Genomic DNA, 21,630 nt, shown 5'->3' on the forward strand with positions numbered 1-21,630 from the left:
TAAGAATCTTAATAGAACGTAATTTAATTGATTGTTTTTAATGAGATTATATGTTCAAATTCCACGAAAATAAACATACCAAAACATTATGTCCATTGGGGTGCTTTTGTTCGATTGCTAACTTTTCTTTTGATGATAAGTTCCGATAGTTAGCTCTAGGATTCTGGAATCGGAATTTCAGTGGAAGTTACGCAAGCTCGACACCCCGTTAAGAAAAAACACACCACAAGCGGCATTCAGCACAACCAGTAGAGCGGCTGCGGAGGAACCCAATCCAATGGCCACTGCTCTATCACCGGCCTCCTCCCTCCGCCTAAAACCCGTATTCTTCTCCCTCTACCGCCAAACAACTAAACTCCCCGCCAACCCCAAAACCCTAACCACCGACCATTGTCTCCCGCGAAAATACATTCGGTACTCTATTCCGCTATCGTTTTACACCACAAGCAGCAGCTCAGCTCTGTCTGTACCCAGAAGAGGCCGGCGAAGCTTGTGCACCGTTGCCGCAGGCGCTCTCTCCTCCGGCGAGGCCGTAGAGAAAATCGGAAAACAGGGCGTCGGAATTGGCGAGAGAGTCGGCGAGTTCCGGAGAAGATTGAAGGTTGTGGATGTCAAGGGAGGGCCCGACGAGGGTTTGGATCGGTTGGGCCAGACTCTGGTGGTACAGGGTTGGGTTCGGACGCTTCGGGTGCAGAGTAGTGTCACGTTCATTGAGGTGATATAGCAATGATACATTGTTTTTTTTTCAATTATATCTTGCTCCTAATTTTTTCAACCCCCAAGTCACATAACACAGGAGTGTGAAAGCTGTCTTTCAAAAACCTCCCAAACAACTAAAATTTGTGAGTGCGAGGATTGAGAGCGGGAGCGAATGCCATTTTGAAAGTATGTGAGTAAGGTCAACGCTACTAACTGTTGGGGATCTATTAAACAATTACCACAAAACACTAATAGTTAGAAATGCCAATATAAACTCATGAACATAATCAATGAAGTATGTAAGATAATTAAAGTGAGGAAAATAGCCTGTGAGATTGATGAAAGCCACGGCATTCGCTGTCCTTAAGCCATATTTGCCTCCCTTTGTGTAGGTTCTATCGGCTGAATATGACTTTCCATAAATCTCACGGTTTGTCTCTACGTTACACGATCAGTGGAAGTCAGGGGTGCTAAGAATGAATCGAATTGCCCATAAGGTATAAAAAATAATAGAGTGAGATGAGAGAACTTAAGTGCTAAAAATAATCCGCGGGAGACATCCTATTTATAGGATTATAAACACCTTTTTATAAGAGTCATGTCTCTTATCTCAAAACATCTTTTCACTCGAACGTTAAGGTTACACCTTTTAAATTAATGACATGTATCTCTAATAAAGCATATCTTTTAAATTTAAAACTTATCTAAGTTTCAACGCCAGCTACTTTGCATAGTAAAAAATGCACAATTTTAGTGCAATCTTTATTTTTTCTGTCCGTTTTCTCATACATATTATCCAAACCTATTGTATTTATGTTTTGCAGCTTAGGCTAGGCAAATTTGGACACAGTCGATGGAAAATTAGTGGAAAAGGTATTTTGCCTAGCTAAGTGGAACTGTGTTGGACCAACGATGGGGTTGGTTCAAGTGGTGGACCACCACTTAGGACTTGGTTGGACAAGGCCTAAGTTCAAGTCCCCATAGTCCCTTATTGGTGGGGCTAAACATACTCCTAACATCACGACGTGTGGGACCTTAGCTTCAGTGCCACAAAAGGTGCGGTGGAAACCCCTACAGATAGTGGTGTGGTGTGACGGGGCAATACTCCTTGTGTTGGAGTTCTGAAAAGTGAAAACAACTCATTGTCGTGCGGTGGGCCCCGAAGGACCCAACCGCAACCCGACAATCGTTGATGGCCATGATATTGGGAAAACAACAAACCAAACGTATGCGAAAAACTAACAGAGAAACCATGTAAGAAACAAAACAAATAAGACAGACCAAGATATACGTGGTTCGGCTTACAGCTGTAAACCTATTCTTAGGCAAGCAAACAAGAGATGATTCTACTAAGTGAAGAGAACAATGCTCCGAAGAGCTACAATGGTGACAAACAAACAAAGCTCTCACAAAGAGGCATTCACCCCCCCCCAAAGTACATCCAAGTTTTCTCATCAAAACCTTCAATCGGAAAATCTCACCAAATAAGACTCGCTCTCTTCAAGTCTTACAAAACCCCCCCACGATTTTAACCAAAAGACACAGATGGAACTCCACAGGATGTCACACAAAAACAGATGATTCTTGTGAAACCTTACGATTTCAAACAAATAAAATTGTCGAAACAGATGATCTTCCAGAGAACCCACTATAGAAGGGGCAACCAGATACAGATGAAGATCTTCGATCCCATAGGGGCCTCTCAGAGGGATTCACTCAAGAAGTCCAAGCCTAATGAGAGAGTAAGGCTATATTTATAGCCACAGATTGCTTTCTAAAAGCCAGAATCCTTGCCAGATCATGTTCCTTTGCATATAGAGTTCAAAATCAGTAAGGAAACTCCAAAACCAATCTTTAGGAAGTCCAAAACAGAACAAAATCGGCCAAAACATGCGTCGACTGTCTGGACGGAAGTAGTGACCGTTTGGATGGAATATACAGCGAGCAAGGATCGAAACCAGATAACATGATTGTACGGACCATCCGATCCCGTCTGGACGGTTTTTCCAGACAGCTCCAAGATGAGCCCAACAGCTCCAAACAACTCCGAAACAGCTTTGAAATCGAGCCAAAACACTTCACTCTTGGCTGTTTGTTGTTGGCCAACAGGCTTCCTTTGGATATCCCATTTTAGATGCGATTATGTGTGCATTGAATTAGTATCTCCTGAAAGTTCCAGCTATTGTTGGTTATTAATGATTGGTTGTACTACATTTTTTTTTGTGGGGAGATAGGTTAATGATGGATCATGCCTTTCAAACATGCAATGTGTGATGAATTCAGATGCTGAAGGCTACGATGAGGTACTACAGTGACAACATGTGTACATTTGTAGTTTTTTTTTATTGTTAATTTTAACTGTACGATGTTCTATTGTTCCAAAAGAAAGGATAATTATTCGTAAAAAGGTGCGAAGTTAATATACAGTATAAAATTCTATGCATACAAATATCATGTATAATACATGGATATTGGAGATCTTGTATGTATAGCGGAACGCATTTGTTATTTTCATTGCAAGTAGGTCCATTTCATCATGTGAAGATCATTATGGAGCCGGAACTCATTCCCAAAAAACTCATTTTGGGTGATTTAGTCTTGTTATAAGAAATCAACCTTCCGACTCTTGAAAGAAATGAGTAGGTAAATTTTGGGATAGGTGGAATAGATGTAATTGATGAGTCAGAGAAGCAGGAAATGATTTTCAAGCAAGAATACATCAGCAGGTGAGAATTTGAAGTACTATTATGTGGGCTTCTTAGTCGGAACAAGTTTTCGATTCTATTACCAATTTGTTTGTGTTTGCTCAGTTTTCCTTTCTCAGTGATATCACGAAAATCGGCTACCCCGCGCATTACAGTCTGCATATTACCTTACTTTTGTGTTAAACTCTGTAATATTGTCACTGTTAACCTCGTAGATGTTGTGAATAGGTGGAAAGTGGCTTCATTGCTACTGGTGCATCGGTATGGGTGAAGGGGATTTTAGTAGCTAGTCAAGGATCAAAGCAGAAAGTAGAGTTGCAGATTGAGAAACTCATAACGGTGAAGAATTTCTTGCCTTATTGTTTAGTTCCAAGGTTGTTTGATGATATCTTGATGCATTTTTGCCGGCTGCTTGGATTTTGTAATTGTAGATACTCTGTAAACACCTACATTGTGGTTGCTAGCTTCTATAAAGCATGTAATTACAGACTTTTTCCCTCGTGTCCCTTTATTTTCTTCTTAGTATCTTGTACCGTAGATTAGCGACATGGGTACTTCATTCATTTAGAATAGTTGATGTAACACAGATAAACATCCTAGTAGCTAGTCTTTCTTGCAATTCCTGTAGTCTGGTTACTTGCAAAATCAAGTTTGTCCGTACAAGTTCCTTCCTCTCTCCATTTTAACACCCTTCAAACCATGATGGTAGAAGCTTTAGCCAACCACATAATGACGACTTAATGCTTGCTAACAAATGTAAGTTTGAGTTACCTCATGCCACCCCCGTTACACTTCTATGGTTTGTCAATTTTGTTCTATAATTTAGCCTTTTGGGTAAATTTCACAGACCATAATCGGTGAAGTACAATGACCCCCATGAGTATGTCACTATGTCATAATTTCAGCGTGCTCTAACGTTGGGAGTCAATAACACTCTACTAGTTAACCTAATGTTAGTCAAACTTGCAGAATCTAATAAGCATGAACAATTGAAATACGCCAATTTTGGCCTTGTTAACTGAATTTAGGTTAACCAAGGTCTTTATGCCATTATTAATGGGAAGGGAGAAAAGACAACATAGACCTCGTAAATGTCAACTCTCCCACTTGTATATTCATTTATTTTGTGATGGTTAGTGATCACTCGTTCGTTTTGTAGGTTGGCAGGAGTGACCCTTCCTTTCCCATCCAAAAGAAACGGGTCAGCAGGGAATTTTTGAGAACCAAGGCTCATCTTCGTCCTAGAACAAATACTTTCGGTGCGGTATGGTCACTTGTTAAGATGCAATCAGTTAGCCTTGTTGCATTTGATCAGTTCGGTTTGTATCTGTCCTCTTTCATTGCATGGTTTTTTGTTTGAATTTTTTTTGTTCCAGGGGTTCTGTTCGCTTCGAATTTTTGTCACATCTTTAAACAGTGTTCACTTTTTCATTTTGGTAAAAATGTTATACTTCATCACATTCCGTTTCATCTTGTGTTTCCTTGTAATAGTGAGGGTTGACACATCAGGATATGGATCTACCCCTTCTCATTATAGCTTACCTGGCTCATGTGGGATTCAATTTCAAGTCTTTGTTACAACTACCTAGAGACTTTACTTGCTATGTTAGTTATTCAAAACAACTATTTCCTTCATTTTGTATACTCTTACGTATAGAAACGTTTGATAGTGGTGCTTCAGGATCAGGGAGTCGTACTGGTACTTACGTATAGAAACGATTTGATAGTGGTGCTTCAGGATCAGGGAGTCGTACTGGTACTTTTTTTTACCAATGTTGTTTGCGGTGTTCTTACAAATCTCAAGCACTTATGGAGTATCAGTCTTCCAAGATTGAGATTTTTCATCTTCAGTATGGAGTTAGAGTATCCATCTTATTAAATTTTACAGCCTTTCCCATGCAAAAATGTTAATCTTTCTTGCTTTAGACATCATTTCCACGCCCCAAGAGGCCCTCTTAACATGCAAGTTTTCCAGCAATTCCAATTTATCTTTTTCTAAATCACGTTTTTGCTGATGAGTCATTTTAGTTCCGCTTGTGAGCTGCATATTCTGTTTTACTATCTGAAGATTGACAATCTTGACAAACAAGCACGGATACGGACATGAGACTCGGGCACGCGGATGCATTAAGTCTCTAAAACGTTATTACGTAGGACACAGACACGTTGAGGATACATTCAATTATGCATGTCTAAACATATTGTCTTACAGAGGTAGTATATGTCACCACAAGTACACGTCCCTAATTCCATAATAATTTATGAAAATCTACTATTTTTCCAACTTTGTATATCATAGTGATGTGTCAAATTTCGGATCTTTGATAGTCACATGTTAGCAAGTGTCGATCACATTTATTTCTTAGTCATAGAAGCCAAAGAAGTGTTGAACATGTGTCCGAATTAAAATTTTCATCTAATTATGGACATGAAAAAGAGTATCGGACACGTGTCCGAGGAGTGTTGGTGTCCGACATGTGTCGGACAAGGGCACTCCACCTTGGATTAAGTGTCCATGCTTCTTAGATGCTTGATATGGTTTGAATTTGCGGTTGCTTTTTATCTTTGGTCATCTCATTGGAGTATGTAATCTAGTTTTGTTTCTGGTGCTACCTGATTTTAGGTCGCAAGGGTGAGGAATGCTTTGGCCTATGCTACACATAAATTTTTTCAAGACAATGGCTTTGTTTGGATCTCAAGTCCTATCATTACCGCCTCGGATTGTGAAGGGGCTGGTGAACAGTTCTGCGTTACAACTCTGGTATGCTGTTCTAAAGCAGGTCTTTACTTAGACCCTCTTTGATTGCCTAAATGATTTTGAGGGAGTTGGAGGGTGGTTAATGACTATGGATTGTAGAGAGATTTGCAATACTTGGGATAATCGATGGAAGTGCATACAGCATAGACTACCAAATAATTGCACTATAGTTGGAAGGGTAGGATAATAGCATTTGATAAGAGGTGAAAGGTTATTTGACCAGATTATGCGGCTTTATTCCAGGGTGTAGGATTACCCTTACCCAATTTTGTAGGGATATAATTCGCTCAAAATTCAAAGCCTTAATCCTTTTTGCTACAATCTTGTCTTCCATCAGTGGTAAGCCTTCTTTAGTTTTTATTGGTGAGGTGCCCTCCTAGAGTCCTGTGTTCTCATTTTCTTTGTCCTTTTTGGGTTCTCTTGTACCTTGTGTTTCTTCTAACTGGTGGACAAATATCCTACAATCTCTTTTGAGAGTTAATTACATTTCTTGTTTGGAGAGTGGACCTAGGTTCAATTTTTTTGATGAAGTAGATTTGATGAAGTCATGATAATGTTCAAGAGGACTATAATACCCCTTTTCGTATGTAAGTATATTGCCAATTAGTAGATTATTAGCCACATCATACTTTTTATTAATAGGAAGTTCAAATCTAATCAGCCAGGTTAGCTATGACACCAAATCCAACCATAAACGAAAACCCTGGGTCAGAGCTTAGTGTGTCAGCACAACAAGGTGGCATGTGGTAGGAAGGGATTTCATTGGATCTACACTATCTGGAAAGTGGAAGACTGTAAATTGTGCTTGTGGTGTGGGTCAAGAGGTATTGTGAGGGAAACGATCATTAGAGCCCTTTTAATGGAAAAGAAAAAGATTGTGAAGAATGTTGCATTAGAAGAATAGAGAGACAGAGGCAAGACGAAGTTGGGTATTTGTTGTGTTCTGAAAATATATCTGTTTTGAAAAATTTATCATGCTCGGTAAACTGTTCCGTTTTAGTGAATTTATCATATTTTGATTGTACATACTTTGGAAATATATCCTCTCCATATTGTTAATATCTTACAGCCTAACCGTTTTGATTATTTCGAAAATCTTGTGCTTATGTTTTCTTCATGTCTAAATTATTTGTTACCTTTTTCCCCCCATTAGAAGTTAGAACAAGTCAAAGGAAAAAAGAAAGAATAACAGCCCGACCTCATGGTTTCAACGACTTTAGAGAGATAAAGTATTTATCGATGTTTTGATCTATGGAAATATTATTTTGGACTTGGATATGAAGAATAATAAATGAATAATTGATTCTTGATGTGGATGTATATCTTGCTTGACATTTCATGCAGAAAGGTTTTGACTAAATGTTAATTTCAGATGATATATATTTTTTATTATCGAAACTTTACCCAGAGGGCTACAAAGGAGGGGAAAGATCCCTCGATAAGATAGAACAAATTACAGGAGAAGGGGACGACACCCAATTTACCGGAAGAAGACCTCTCAAAGCCTGTCCCGCCACTTCATGCCCATTAGCCTCCCTCTTTGTCCAGGCACACCTAATTCCTTCTTCAAGGCAGAATTGCCTAATATCCAACACAACCGCTGCAACTTCCCAAGGGGGAACAAGCTCTGAGACACTTAGCTTAATGGCCAATTGATTGTCTGATTCCACTAGAGCTGTTCTAAGGCCCAGCGATTTCACCATCCCACATGCCAAATGAATTACCAACAACTCACCATGAAGAGGAGAGGAGATGTCTGCATTAAGCACTTGCCCATCCAGTAGAGACCCTGCCTCATTTCTAAGAACCACAACACAAACTCCCTTCCTACCATTACTGTGAACTGCGACATCACAGTTAAGCTTGAAATTTCCATGATCTGGAGCCCTCCAGTGGGAAGAAACGACCTCAACTGTTGGGTTGTCCATGTGGGCCAAACCAGGGATCCTAAGGTCCGAGAACTCATGAAGTGCCTCAAAGGCTTGCCTCATAGTAGTCTCAGGATCAACAGGATTGTAATTGAAACGAAATCATTTCTAGACTTCCATATATACCACGCAATAGTCACCACTCTTCCCAGAATACTCATCAATTGCTCTCCCTTCAAAACATCCACTAGCTGAGAGGTCCACCTTTGGACAGAATTTGGATAGCCATGACCCACATTAAGATTTAAGCTGCACCCAAACCAAACCGCACGAACCCATTGTCAGTCAAACAGAAGGTGTTCAATGGACTCGTCAAAGCTTCCACAGATTGGGCATGTCTTGGAGGAACCACATCTCCTTCTCATTAAGTTCTCCTTTGTGGCTAGACTGTTACTACTAGCCCTCCACCAGAAGTGACACATCTTGTGTGGAATGTTCAAATGCCAAATTATATCCCACATCTTCTTATTTGGGGTAAAAGAGGAAGAGGGTCCATTCGCTTGAGGAGAAAGAGCCTGAAAAGCAAGAATGTAGCCAGTCTTGACCGAGTAATTTCCATTCTTAGTATGATGCCAAACAAGGGAGTCCCCCCGCTTGAACTGAGAGATGGGGATAGAAACAATTTCTTGCAGCTCTTCATCTGAAAGAAACAATTTCTTTCAGATGATTCATATACGCCATGTTACTAGTAAGGGTATTTTGGGGATATTTTAGATTTGAGTACGTGCTAGGATGCAATTTTTTTTTTTTGTTAGGACTTATTTATAAGGAATCTTGCAAATTAGGACTTGTTGGCGAATGCCCCCTTGTTTGTGTTCGTAGTTGAGATTCGAGTTAGTGAAACTTGCATTATTTATGGTAAATAAGAAATCTTGCAAATTAGGACTTGTTGGTGAATGCCCCCTTGTTTGTGTTTGTAGTTTGAGATTTGAGTTAGTGAAACTTGCATTATTTATGGTTTAGTTTATATTAGTAATTCAAGTTGCTGCTCACATTTGAGCGGGATATGTTTAGGATATAGCTTAAAAGTTACCTCTTCATTGAACACTTTGTGGTTTTAGATGAGTTGATGGTCCAGATAGATTATCATTAAATGCGTAACATTAAATGATTGTCCCTCACTCGAACAACTGCAGCTTTTATATGGACTAAACTTGCATTTGTAGACATTTCGCAGGTTACCACATTAGCAGGGCCAACTTTTGCGACAAGCATGTTTGTTATTGAATAGGAGCTTTCATCATTTTCTCTGTTAAAGAGCAAGATCTTCTTCTCAAGGACAATTAATTTGTAAACTCAACTTGTTTATTTTGCTTTGCTTTACTAGTTCGTTCCAACTTCGAAATGTGTGACCTAAAGATATGAAAACTTTGTGATTCAAACTAATAGCTTACTGCAACAAGCAATATGCACCTGCAATTCATTCTAGAAGCCACATAAGTATGCTTAAGTACATTATTATGGCATTGTCCGGTTTATTTTTGTGTTGTCCTGTAAGTCTTTTTTTGATTTTACAGATTCCAAGCTCTCCAGAAGTTACTGATTCTCGGGTGGATGCCATTCCAAAAACAGAAGATGGTTCTATTGATTGGTCACAGGTTGGTCAAATTCATGTCCAATCCATTCAACTTCATTGCAGCCAACTATTTTGCATTGGTTTACGTACATGACCATTGCAAGGTACCTGGCCTTAATAATGCTGAACTCAAACCAAACCAAACCAAACCTAGCCTTGTCAATCAATTGGGGTTGGCTACATGAATCCTATTTTTCCATTGAGCTCTAACTAGGGCTACTTGTTCACTTAGGCCTTGTTTGATTTTGAGATTAGGTGCCTGGGATTGGACTATGTGTGCCTAATCCCGCTTTTCCCGCGTTTGGCTCCCACAAAGGCTACTTGGATTAATAGTACCATATAATTTCAGGAGGAAGCAACTAATTTGGCCAATTAAGAGGAGAGGTTTCCAAATGTTGATAATTGAATTTGGTTTTACCCCGAAGCTTTTGGAAGATGTCATTTGAACAATATATTTGTTTTAATTTTTTAATCCTGAAATTTTAAGCATGAAATATCTCGATATTATTATTAATCCTCGTGAATCAAACCTGGGATTGTGTAGGATTCCGGATTAGATTAGTACCAGGATTGTTAATCCCAAGACTCTTAATCCTGTCTATTTTAGTCCCTGAATCAAACAAGGCCTTAGATTTAGTAAGCCCAAATCCTTTCGAAAAAAAAGGCATCCAAAGTTAGTTTAGGCTCTTCCTCTTCCCCTAGCCCTACTATCCACTATTATCATGTTTTGACTATTGCGTTTGTAGCTCTACGGTAAGTATGCCTAAACCACCTTAATTTATTTTCTCTCAACTTATCCTGTATAGATACAATTCCTATCACCTCATGAATAGTTTCGTTTCTAATTCCATCTATCCTACTCTGAAGTCTTAGCACACATCCATTTCAACATCCTCATTTCAGCTACACTCATCTTACTCATTGCTTCTTGATAGGCCAACACTCCGTTCCGTATAGCACCTTTGGTCGTATAGTAGTTCTATAAAATTTTGTTTTCAATTTTACAAGTATTCTTCTATGACATAATACACCAGAAGTGGCTCTTCACTTGAGCCACCCAACTCAGATCCTATGGGTTAACTCATCCGTAATCTCTCCATCCTTGCTAATAATTGAACCTAAGTACCTAAAATGCTCATTTTTTGGTATCTCCTGATCCTGAATCATCACTTCTTCTGCCTGGGAACTTCTATTGTCACTAAACTTACATTGCATATACTCAATTTTACTCCCACTTATCCTAAATCCTTTGGACTCTAGCATTAAGCACCCTTGCAGTTTCATCCACTAAGACAATATCATCCGAAAATAATACATTCTCCGCGGGCAGTCTATGTCTTCTAGTTGGTTTTGAATGAGTCTATAATCACATGTTTAAAAGTATTGTTAGACATAAGGAGCAAGTTGAAATTCTTGTTTAGGTTATTATTCAATTGCTATGCGCATGCAGACTGTATTCTGCATAAAACATGATCACATAGAAACTGATACAATCAGACATTTATTTGCCTTTATATAGCCTTGAAAAACTGGAGCTGTCATTATCCTTTTTCTTCTTTCATTTGCCAGGATTTCTTTGGGAAACCAGCATTTTTAACTGTCTCTGGCCAACTGAATGCTGAAACATATGCAACTGCTCTCTCCGATGTAAACAATGCGATCTGATTCTTTTTTAATATTGTGCAACTGTCGAGGAAAACTTTGGTATTTGAAATCTATCCTATTCATCATATTCTCAGCTTCGCATAATTATTTGATTGTCAGGTGTACACATTTGGCCCCACCTTTCGAGCAGAAAATTCCAACACTTCTCGACACTTAGCTGAATTTTGGGTACTTATTGCCTTCAATTGTTGATCTTGATTCCTTGATATAAGGAGTTCTTGTGTTTTTGTGACGGTTGAATGACATCTTACAAATATTATTCCTTTTACTTAGATGATTGAACCAGAACTTGCATTTGCCGACCTGAATGATGACATGGCCTGTGCAACTGCCTATCTCCAGTATGTAGTATGTTACCTTTTCACATCTAATTCCAGTATGTTGTTTATTTTACCTTTACATCGTGACATTAATTTTGCATTTCGCCATTCATCTATATTATTCTCCTGTGAAGTTGGATTATTCGAGTGATATATCATTTCTGCATGTGGAAGGTAAAGTATGTCCTGGAACACTGCAAGGAGGATATGGATTTCTTCAATACTTGGATCGAGAAAGGAATTATCAGCCGTCTTAGTGTATGAATTTCGCAGCAAATTCTTGTCCATCACTCTTTTCAATTCTTGAAGTTCTGTAATAGGACTTGGCTTGCAAATAGTTGACCAAGTCATTCTCAGGTTATGGATACTTTGTTGTGTCACCTCTGATTAGGGATTTTTTATATTCTTATCAAATTAACAGGATGTGGTGGAGAAGAATTTTGTGCAGTTGACTTACACGGATGCTGTGGAGCTTCTTCTAAGAACAGATAAGAAGTTTGAATTTCCGGTACACTTTTCTGTTTTTGGATAAGATATCTTTCATCCTGGACAGAAATTTGCATTTAGCTCACTTTTTATAGTTTGCTGAGTTCAATTAAGTATTAATGTTCTATTCCGGATACCCATCTATCAAAGAAACAGTAGTTTTATTTTCTAGAAATTCCTTTAGGATGAGCTTGTGATGATCAGTTGGATTCACTAATAAATAGAGCTAAATTTGATGAGCATGCACTTCTTTTACATCTTCCTGTTTGTTCATGATGCAGGTAAAATGGGGATGTGATTTGCAAAGTGAGCATGAAAGGTATATTACAGAAGAGGCATTTGGCGGATGCCCAGTGATAGTAAGAGACTATCCCAAGGTATGGTTTTCTTTCTTGCTCGTGTTTATGAAGAAAAGTTATAGTAAAACTTGATCTCAAGATTCTTATCTTATGTATAACAGGAGATAAAGGCATTTTATATGCGGCAAAATGATGATGGAAAGACAGTTTCAGCCATGGATATGTTGGTACCAAGGGTATGTATGCATTGCTCGTGTTATCGTGACCTCGGAAATTTTGGAGCTCTATCTCTACCATGTGTTGGACCATTTTGTTTAGAAGGAAATAAAAATCGCAAGTGCGGAAAGATGAATAAATGCTCCCTACGTGCCTTGTATTTTGTCGTGTTTCCTTTATGGGACAAATAATATTGTCCATTTGAAAAACCAGCAAAAAGCTGGAACTTTCCAAAGATATCCCTTAGAAATAGCTATAAATTCATTTCAAACTGAAATGAAGCAAAGGACGACTTCAACTTATTATGTGAACTCTTCTTGCTCACAAATGCTTAAAAAATGCTCTTTTGTGTTAGGTTGGTGAACTAATTGGTGGAAGCCAAAGAGAAGAACGTCTTGAGTATCTAGAAGAGCGTTTAGACACCTTAAACCTCAACAAAGAAACCTATTGGTGGTATCTTGATCTACGGCGTTATGGCTCGGGTAAGTCATGTTTCGTGCATCTCCGACCCAAAGTAAAGTAGGAAATTTGAAATTGTGATCATATCAGTCATGTAGCAGTTCTAGATATTTGTTTGCATCTTCAAAGTTTTGCTCGTCTTTTGTGCTTAGTTACTGAGGCGTTTTGAAGGCCTTATTGAAATAGCAACTGCTATATAATTATGGGTTCAAAAGACTAAAAAACCCTGATTTCCCTACGAAATTGGGGCAGCTATTTGTTGTCAGAGGTTGATGAGGCCTTCCTTGTAAAGCTACTCTAATTATTATTGTTAAAGCATCCAACCCCAAACCAATGAGCAATGAGTGGAGAGGCTGCCCAAACTCATATACTCGTTTTGGATGTCATTATTAACCAATGTGGGACAAGCTCTAACAATTACGTTCTCTAACTAGTTACAAACTTGGGTGATTCATTTCAAGGACCTCAAGCACTCTGATAGTATTAACTTGTTTTTCGTTTCTGGCAGTTCCTCACGCGGGCTTCGGATTAGGCTTTGAAAGGCTTGTGCAATTTGCAACTGGCATAGAGAATATAAGAGATGCAATACCTTTCCCCAGAACGCCTGGCTCAGCTGAATTTTGATATCTGCACTCTGCAGAGTTGCTTGCTGCCATACTTCTGTTCTTTTTTCGCATTTTAGATTAAGTACTGGCTGTCTTCCCTTGCGCTGGGAACAGAGGGCAAGGTTTCCATGAGATGGACCATTTGTTGTATGCATTTATAAGGTCATGAATGAGAAAGTTGATGATTTCGTTTTGTTTTCCAATGGCGGAAACTTGCATGCTTGCAATTTGCCAATCTCATTTACCACACCATGCCACAACAAACCATGTTTACAATGCACAAAATCTAAATCTCACTATCATAATATTATCATGTACTTGCATATCTTAGCATCACACTATTGGGAGTTAAAATTCATGATGAGATACATACTTCAAATGTTTGGTTGGGTTATAACGTAATGTATATCACGCATGATAAAAAAACATGACAACTAATTAAAAGGGAGGTAGGATGAATGCGGGTTATTAGCTATTGGTTAGTGACAGTTTTATACCATGGCTAGCAATCATGAAAGTTGAACGATGGATGCCTACATTGATAAACACAAAGAGAATAAATATGTGCAAGCGAGTTTAGCCGATGTGCACCTACAAGGACTCTGATAGCTGTACATGACAGATTCGTGAGGGTGACATAATAAAAAAGTTTGGGCGACCAAAAAATTAAGAATAGATCACAACCTAAAATAAATAAGACCAAGAAAAAAAAAACTAATTCAAATGAAATAACGTAGTACAAATAGTTTGATGAATCCTTTAATATGTTGAATTAATGGCTACCGAGTATGGTGGAAGTGGAAGGGACAGGGGTGTACACAGAAAAATTGGTCAGAACTTTCATTCATTGACCATTTCTTTCTTTTATTTTTTGATAGGGATTTTTTGACCATTTCTTTAGCACAAATTAAAATTATTTTGTTGATTTAAGTCATTGACTCATTGGAGCAGTGGTGCCATTTTAGGGTTTGATAGTGGTGGCGAGTGATGGTCCATCGCCGATGGAAGGCGGCGACGACAATGACCAACAATAATGGAGGGGGTGGTGATCTGTTGGCGAATTAAATCTACACCATCAAATCTGTTGGCTCGTTGGTGCCACTACAAAAGGATATTGGATTTTTGCTTTGTTCACATTTTTATTTAATTTGTTTTCTTTTCTCAATGTGATTCTTCTTGCCATTTCATTACTGATTTGAACCTAGGCATCACTTGAAGGCTTTGAGTCTTTATCTTTGACATGCACTACTGTAGAACTTATTTTCCATCTGCTTTGCAATATGTGTTTGAATAGTTTTAGGTTCATTCGTGGCTAGAGCATAGGCATTTAGCTTCCTAGCTATTCTGGTTTTTTATATTTATATGTAGTTTATTCGTGTCTTCGTATTTTCAGTTAAAATTTTCTGCTAGTGCAGTTTGCTTTTTTTTTTTTTTGGGGTGGAATGATATCCTTGAATAAAAGAACATAAAGGTTTCATGAATACCTTTGATGCTCCAAGTGGCTTACCAAAAAATTTCAAGAAAATTCAGTTGTTGGAGACAAAGTGAGAACATAACAGAAGATCCTAGAGCATGCAATTGAGATTTTAAGCTTGTCTCTCATATGATGGACCATCTGGAGATTTTTTTTCCCAACAAGTTAAAGAGGTTAGAAAAAAAAATGGAGAAGGCAGAGAGGTTCAGCAGAAGCTTATTAAAAGCAACTATTCTTTTTCCTTCTTTGTCAACATGGTAAGACTAAGCTGCTTCAGATCAAAACTTACATTCTCCAAGAGAGGAAGGGCAGCCTTCTTGATCCATGATTTTATAAGGTGAGGTATGGCCTCTTTATTGCATTGCATAAGCAAAATTAGACCAGAAAGACTATAAGAGGTATAAAAACATCAGCATTACGAAATCTTCAGAGCACACCTCTCTTCTTTTCTATCGGGAGTCAAAGGCCTATGGCACCATGCAGTCTGCAAAATTCGAAACCACGTCTGCTATAAGTCCTCCAATGGAAAAATTGGTTTACCTCCACCAATAATCATCACTGATGCATTGAAAAGCACTGCATACCCATGAATAGACTAACATATAAAGGAAGACGCTAGTGATGACAAAGCCTACATTGTAATCAGCTGAAATATAGCTAGTGGCACACAAGATGCATGAGAATGAGAGTACAAATGGAAGTCGGGCTGGTTGGGATGTGGTGTTACAGGTGCAATCCAATAGGCGTACGAGAAATGAGTGAAAAACAAAATCCTAATATCTCATACTTTGTAGTAGAAAGATGCTAGAATGGTGTTGAATCTGTTGATGGGTTTGCCGAGAGTTACAGATGCTTAGCCAAAAGAGGAGTCATTTTGCACAGTGAAGCTGTGTCAATAGTTTTTCTCAAGTACTGGTTTGTGTTCACCACATGGCAACTCTCACTTATCTTACGAAGCGTTCTTGATCTTGTCTTCTGAACAAGGAACAAATTGTAACTAACCATTATATCTTCCCTAGCGGTGACAAACAAATTATTATTATTTCTATTAGAAATTAGTAGTCAATATGGCTCTAAATGTAACCATTATTTCTATTGATCTTGAGACAATGAACTTCATTCTAGGAATTCCTCACTACATAGCTAAATGTTACAGCAATTATTTGATCATAGACTGATAGACATTTCACTAGACGTGAGGTTATAAGTTTTGTGGTAGCAAATAAAAAGTAACTAGCAATCATTTCAAAATAATTCTTTTCCTTTTGTCATTCCTCGATGACCTAGTACCCAGAAATAATCAGCACTCAAGTGCCTAACGCCCTTTTACCTCATCTCCTTGGGCTTCCACAAACAAAAATTGACAGAAATGATCAGATTAGTTTAGTCCCATTGCTGAATAGCAAATCTCAACAAAACACCTTAATACCTTAAACGGTCAGGTATCAGTACTTATGGTTTGTCAGTAGTGAAGCTCTTAGTGTATGAACATTCAAGAAGATTATGTAGTCCAATAACATATCACGAGAGAGAGAGAGAGAGAGAGAGAGAGAGAGAGAGAGAGATCACAACATTTCTAACCTCTGCTTGAATCATCTTTATCTAAGGGAGTTTCTGATGTTGGAGAGGACGGTGCACTGCTCACAGATTCTCTAGCACCTATCATCATGGCAATAACCTCTCTCATAGTCGGTCTGCTAAGAGGGGATGAGCTGGTGCAAAATAATGCAATTTTGAGAACCAGAGTCATCTCTTCAATAACCTTTCTTGCACTCAGATCCAGCCGTTTGTCAAATATCTCGGACATTGGCATGCCAGCATGGATTGATCTTCTCACCCAAGTGACCAGGTCCCCTCCCTGATCAAGGGGTTGCACTGGAGACCTCCCGGTAATAAGTTCCAGTAAAACAACTCCAAAACTATAAATGTCACATTTTTGGGTCACTTTCATTGTGTAAGCATATTCTGAAACAAAAAAAAAAAAAAAACAAGAATTTGTTATGCAAAAAAACATTCTGTCATTTCCCACAAAGAAGTTAACGTTCTGATACTACTCCCTCCATCCCATATTCTCGGTCCATCTTCCAGTTTTGAGATGTAGCAAATTGTTGGTCTATTTTGAAGTGAATGTATTGAATCGTTAGCTTATCAAAAACTACCCCTTACAGATAACGAGGGATTAATTCCAAAGTAAGAATAAAGGGTCAATACAGAAACAACAAACCTTTTATTTTGAATTTGAATGCAATTGCTTCATGCCTCCTTAAAAAGTTACAATTCCCCAACGGGCACAAGAATATGGGATGGAGGGAGTATACTTTTCACCCTTCTAAGTACTAACATATTATAAGGATGAATAAACAACTTCCCATAAATGAGGCACTAAAAAACTTCACTCATTTAACAGTAAAACTTGGAAGTGGATGTCAATATATCATGAGGATTCTTACTAGCGTAATTTTCATAAGATTTCGCATGCAATGAAGGAAAAGAAAAGGTAAGATTGCTTGACAATACCCTTACCTGGGGCGATGTAGCCATATGAACCAGCAACAACAGACATGGATTTTGAGAAAGGAAAGTCAATCAATTTCGCCAAGCCAAAATCTCCCACACGGGCCTGAAGCTTTTCATCCAGCAAAATGTTGTTCGACTTGATATCACGGTGAATGATTTGGGGCTTGCAATCATAATGGAGATAGCACAAGCCTTCGGCTGCTCCAAAAGCTATTTTGTATCGAGCGCTCCAGTCCAGTAAACACGTTTGCTCATTCGCATGAAGTTGTTCTCCCAGACTGCCATTAGCCATATACTCATACAAGAGAACATTAGAGTCCTGGTGGTAGCAAAAGCCATAGAGCTTTACAATATTCCGGTGGCTGATCTTTCCAAGGGTTGATATCTCAGCATGAAAGCTGCTGTCAACACTAGCTCCTTCTCCACGAGACTTCAACTTTTTGACAGCAATCATCTTTCCATCAGTCATGACAGCTTTGTAGACAGTGCCACAGGCTCCCTTTCCTATGACTGCACCTGCTGAAAAATTCCCAGTAGCCTCCACAAGGTCCTGATATGTGAACCCTTCTTTGGGAAAGTAGTAATGATTATCTAACTCGTCTGGTTTCGCTTGGTCTTCAAGTGAAACGAAAGGAGGTTTTCGGCGTTTTATAAACAGACAAACAGCCACCGTGAAAACTAAAGAGATCAACCCTGCAATTACAGAGATAATGCTCACTAGCTTCTCCTTGGAAGAACCCTCCTTTAGCCAACTTCTCGATCGTGATCGGGTTGACGATGAGTGACAGCGGCTAACATTCCATCCGCATAATCCCTTGTTTCCAGCAAAATTGCTTGAATCCATCTTTTGGAAAATAGGGGTGTTCGGCAATGACCCAACCAGGTTATTGTTAGAAAGGTTGCACACCGTAAGACTCATCAACTCACCAATTGAAACTGGAATTTCACCCACGAGCTGATTGTCATTCAAATAGAGTGACTCTAGCATTTGTAAGTTCCCCAGATTTGCAGGAATTGTTCCGGAAAGAGCATTATGGCTAATATTAAGAGCAATTTGAAGATAAACAACTTGACCAAGCTCAACAGGGATACTGCCAGAGAAATAGTTCCCCCCCATTTGCAATTCGGTAAGGTGGGCCAGACCCCCTAAGGTACTTGGTATCGGCCCACTAAATCTATTATCAGAAAGCTTAAGCAATTCCAAATTTACTAGCTTGCCAAGTTCATCAGGAAGGTAGCCAGTGAACCGGTTTCTGCTAAGGTCAAGCCTCTGGAGCTTTGTACAATTACCCAACTCATAAGGAATGCTCCCAGAAAGCCGGTTGGAAGAGATATTGAATATGACAAGTGTCGCCAGTTCTCCAATCTCAGGAGGGATAAAACCCAAAAAATAGTTATTTGACAAGAGCAACCTCTCTAAATTCCTAAGTTGCCCTAATTCTGGGGGTATAGGCCCGGAGAATCTATTCTGATACAGCTCCAGAGCAGATAGATTGTGAAGTTCAGAAAATTCAACAGGGAGGCTTCCTGTGAGCAAATTATCTCCTAGCATTAGATGTGTAAGGGACTTGCATGTTTTTAGACCATCAGGGATATTTCCGGATAACCTATTCGACCCAAGGCTGAGAAATGACAACTTCTGGAATTTACAAAGTTGAGGAGGTATGCTACCAACAAGACCATTGGCAGAGATGTCAAGAATAGAGAGGTTACTGTTAACTCCAATGAGAGGTGGAATGGTGCCTTGGAGATTATTATCAAAGAGTTGTAAATCCTCCAAGAGCATCAGGTTTTGAATCTCGGGGGGAATTACTCCCGTCAAATTATTTATGGACAAATCCAATCTCCACAACTGCTTTAACTGTCCAATCTCCCCGGGTATACTTCCTTGAAGGAGGTTTTCGAAAAGTTGAAGCAACTGGAGGTTTGAAATATTGCATAACTCTTTCGGAACAAAACCACTCAATTTATTCTCGGAGAGATCGATCTCAATTGTACTAAGACAACTTCCTAGCTCCCTAGGAATTGTCCCATTCAGCTGGTTGGTATAAAGGTACAATCTTTTCAACTGGGTTAATTTTCCAATCTCTTTGGGAATGCTTCCAATGAAAGCATTGCCATGCAAAGCAAGCAGCTCCAAGCTATTGAAGTTTCCGATTTCAGGAGGAATCTCACCAGACAAAAAGTTTTGCCAAAGCACCAAGTCAGTGAGATTCCTAAGTCTTTGAAGCTCTTTAGGAAAAGAACCCTCTAACCTATTCTGTGCCAACCCAAGTACCTCTAACCTCCCACATTTGCTGATTTCTGCTGGAATCGGGCCTGATAGAAAGTTTCGACCCGCCCTTAAAATCCTAAGCCTTTTCAACTTACTAAGGGACAAGGGGATCATTCCCGTGAGATTGTTACTGTAAATAACAAGCTCTTCAAGCAAAGTTAAGTTTCCAATCTCTTCTGGAATTTCACCATAGACATAATTCTCACACAGAGAAAGCTTTCTAAGGGAGGCCATTTCGAAAAGTTGGGTTGGCAATTCCCCATGAAATCTGTTAGTGCATAGGTCTAAAACCTCCAAATTATTGCAATGAGCAAGATCGCTAGGAATGTGACCAGAAATGAAGTTGGTCGACATGTTCAACTCAGTCAAGTAAGGCAGCTTACAAACGCATGAAGATAGATTACCAGACAAATTATAGGCCTTGAGATTGATGGAAGATACCCTAAAGTTATCAGCACATCCTATGCCGCTCCAATTGCATGGAGTTGAATCTAATGAGTTCCAACTTTGAAGATTATTAGAGGGATCAACAAGGGATTTTTTGAACTCCAAAAGAAAAGCCCCCTCTTCATTCAACGATTCAACGGGTATGAACGAGTAACAAACAATTAGAAGCAAATGCAAATGCAATTGAATGTGACAGTTCCACTCCCTCTCCATTTCCAAAGGAACAAAAACGATGGGGCATGGGGGGAAAGAAACTCTTAAATATTATTCAAGATTTCCATCATCACATCATCTGGAAGAGTTCACTAGCAAGAGTTGAAGCAACACATATATGTAATGCCAATTGGCGTGGTGGAATCAATAGTATATCAACATGCAAATTTGTGAGGGGAATTGGAAATATTCATGTAGTGCACAACATTAATTCCTAAGGGAGATAGAAAACAATTTCTCTATCAAAATTGGACAAAATGAAGAATTACCAGACGGAAAGAAGAAAGTTGGTGGGACAAAAACACAAGCGCCTTAGACGCGAAAGGAGGGAAACCAAAGAGTATCCTGCAATCAATTCAAGCATGCATGGAACCCAAAATAATGAACAAGAGAAAATATAGAGGAAGAGATGTGAGAGAGAGAGAGAGGGTTGAGGGCTGAAATTTACCAAGAAGGATTGATACGTACCCACTTGAGCCTACAATCTGCAGAGCAGTGTGAATGAATAAATAGGGAGATAGAGAGCAATAAAGATGAACAGATAAAAGAGAGAGAGAGTGTGGCGAAATGTTAGGCAATGAGCCAAACTGCGAAGAAAAACCAATCACAAGAGGAAAACATGACACACTCGTTGAAGTTATATGGATCTATGGTTCACATCGGTTTCATAGTACTATACTATCTAATAAAAAAAGTCTAATATAATCCATGGTTCACATCGGTTTCATAGTATTATACCATATAATAAAAAAAGTATAATATAGGTGCGCGTAAATTGGTTCGAATACATCATCGAGTTACTCACGTATGAGTTATGTTCATGAACAAGTTGAATAGGAAAGGGTTATTAGGCTGTACGAACCCCACGAGAAAGACATGCCAACCTTTTAAGAAAATAGTGTCTGAGGAGGATTGATTGATGAGAGGGCAAGAAGCTCGAGAGGTCCAGCACCAGCACCAACCATGAGAGTCACGAGGAGTCAACGCG

General features: G+C 39.0%; 2 protein-coding genes across 5 annotated transcripts; one reads left to right on the forward strand and one right to left on the reverse strand.

Moving 5' to 3' along the window:
* Positions 1-77: 77 nt before the first annotated feature.
* Positions 78-13,919, forward strand: LOC131329473 (asparagine--tRNA ligase, chloroplastic/mitochondrial). Of its 2 annotated transcripts, none has more exons than XM_058362601.1 (15): positions 78-715; positions 2,934-3,002; positions 3,633-3,743; positions 4,564-4,668; positions 6,028-6,165; positions 9,608-9,688; positions 11,236-11,313; positions 11,431-11,499; positions 11,605-11,679; positions 11,826-11,909; positions 12,073-12,159; positions 12,419-12,514; positions 12,598-12,672; positions 13,008-13,134; positions 13,620-13,919. In XM_058362601.1, exons 1-15 carry the CDS (start codon positions 278-280, stop codon positions 13,733-13,735), a joined length of 1,749 nt encoding a protein of 582 aa, XP_058218584.1. In that variant the 5' UTR covers positions 78-277; the 3' UTR covers positions 13,736-13,919. The 2 variants fall into 2 exon arrangements, with proteins under 2 accessions (XP_058218584.1, XP_058218583.1); XM_058362600.1 differs by having other exon boundaries at positions 11,605-11,672; positions 11,786-11,909.
* A 1,475-nt stretch (positions 13,920-15,394) lies between these two features.
* On the reverse strand, positions 15,395-21,241 carry LOC131329474 (leucine-rich repeat receptor-like serine/threonine-protein kinase At1g17230). Of its 3 annotated transcripts, none has more exons than XM_058362603.1 (4): positions 21,111-21,236; positions 17,714-20,987; positions 16,772-17,155; positions 15,395-15,674 (listed from the first exon to the last, which is right to left on the reverse strand). In XM_058362603.1, exons 2-4 carry the CDS (start codon positions 20,640-20,642, stop codon positions 15,658-15,660), a joined length of 3,330 nt encoding a protein of 1,109 aa, XP_058218586.1. In that variant the 5' UTR covers positions 20,643-20,987; positions 21,111-21,236; the 3' UTR covers positions 15,395-15,657. The 3 variants fall into 3 exon arrangements, with proteins under 3 accessions (XP_058218586.1, XP_058218587.1, XP_058218585.1); XM_058362604.1 differs by having other exon boundaries at positions 21,091-21,190; XM_058362602.1 differs by having other exon boundaries at positions 17,714-21,241.
* Between the last annotated feature and the right edge of the window lie 389 nt (positions 21,242-21,630).

Source organism: Rhododendron vialii, chromosome 6a (assembly GCF_030253575.1).
Source record: "Rhododendron vialii isolate Sample 1 chromosome 6a, ASM3025357v1".
Taxonomy (NCBI): domain Eukaryota; kingdom Viridiplantae; phylum Streptophyta; class Magnoliopsida; order Ericales; family Ericaceae; genus Rhododendron; species Rhododendron vialii.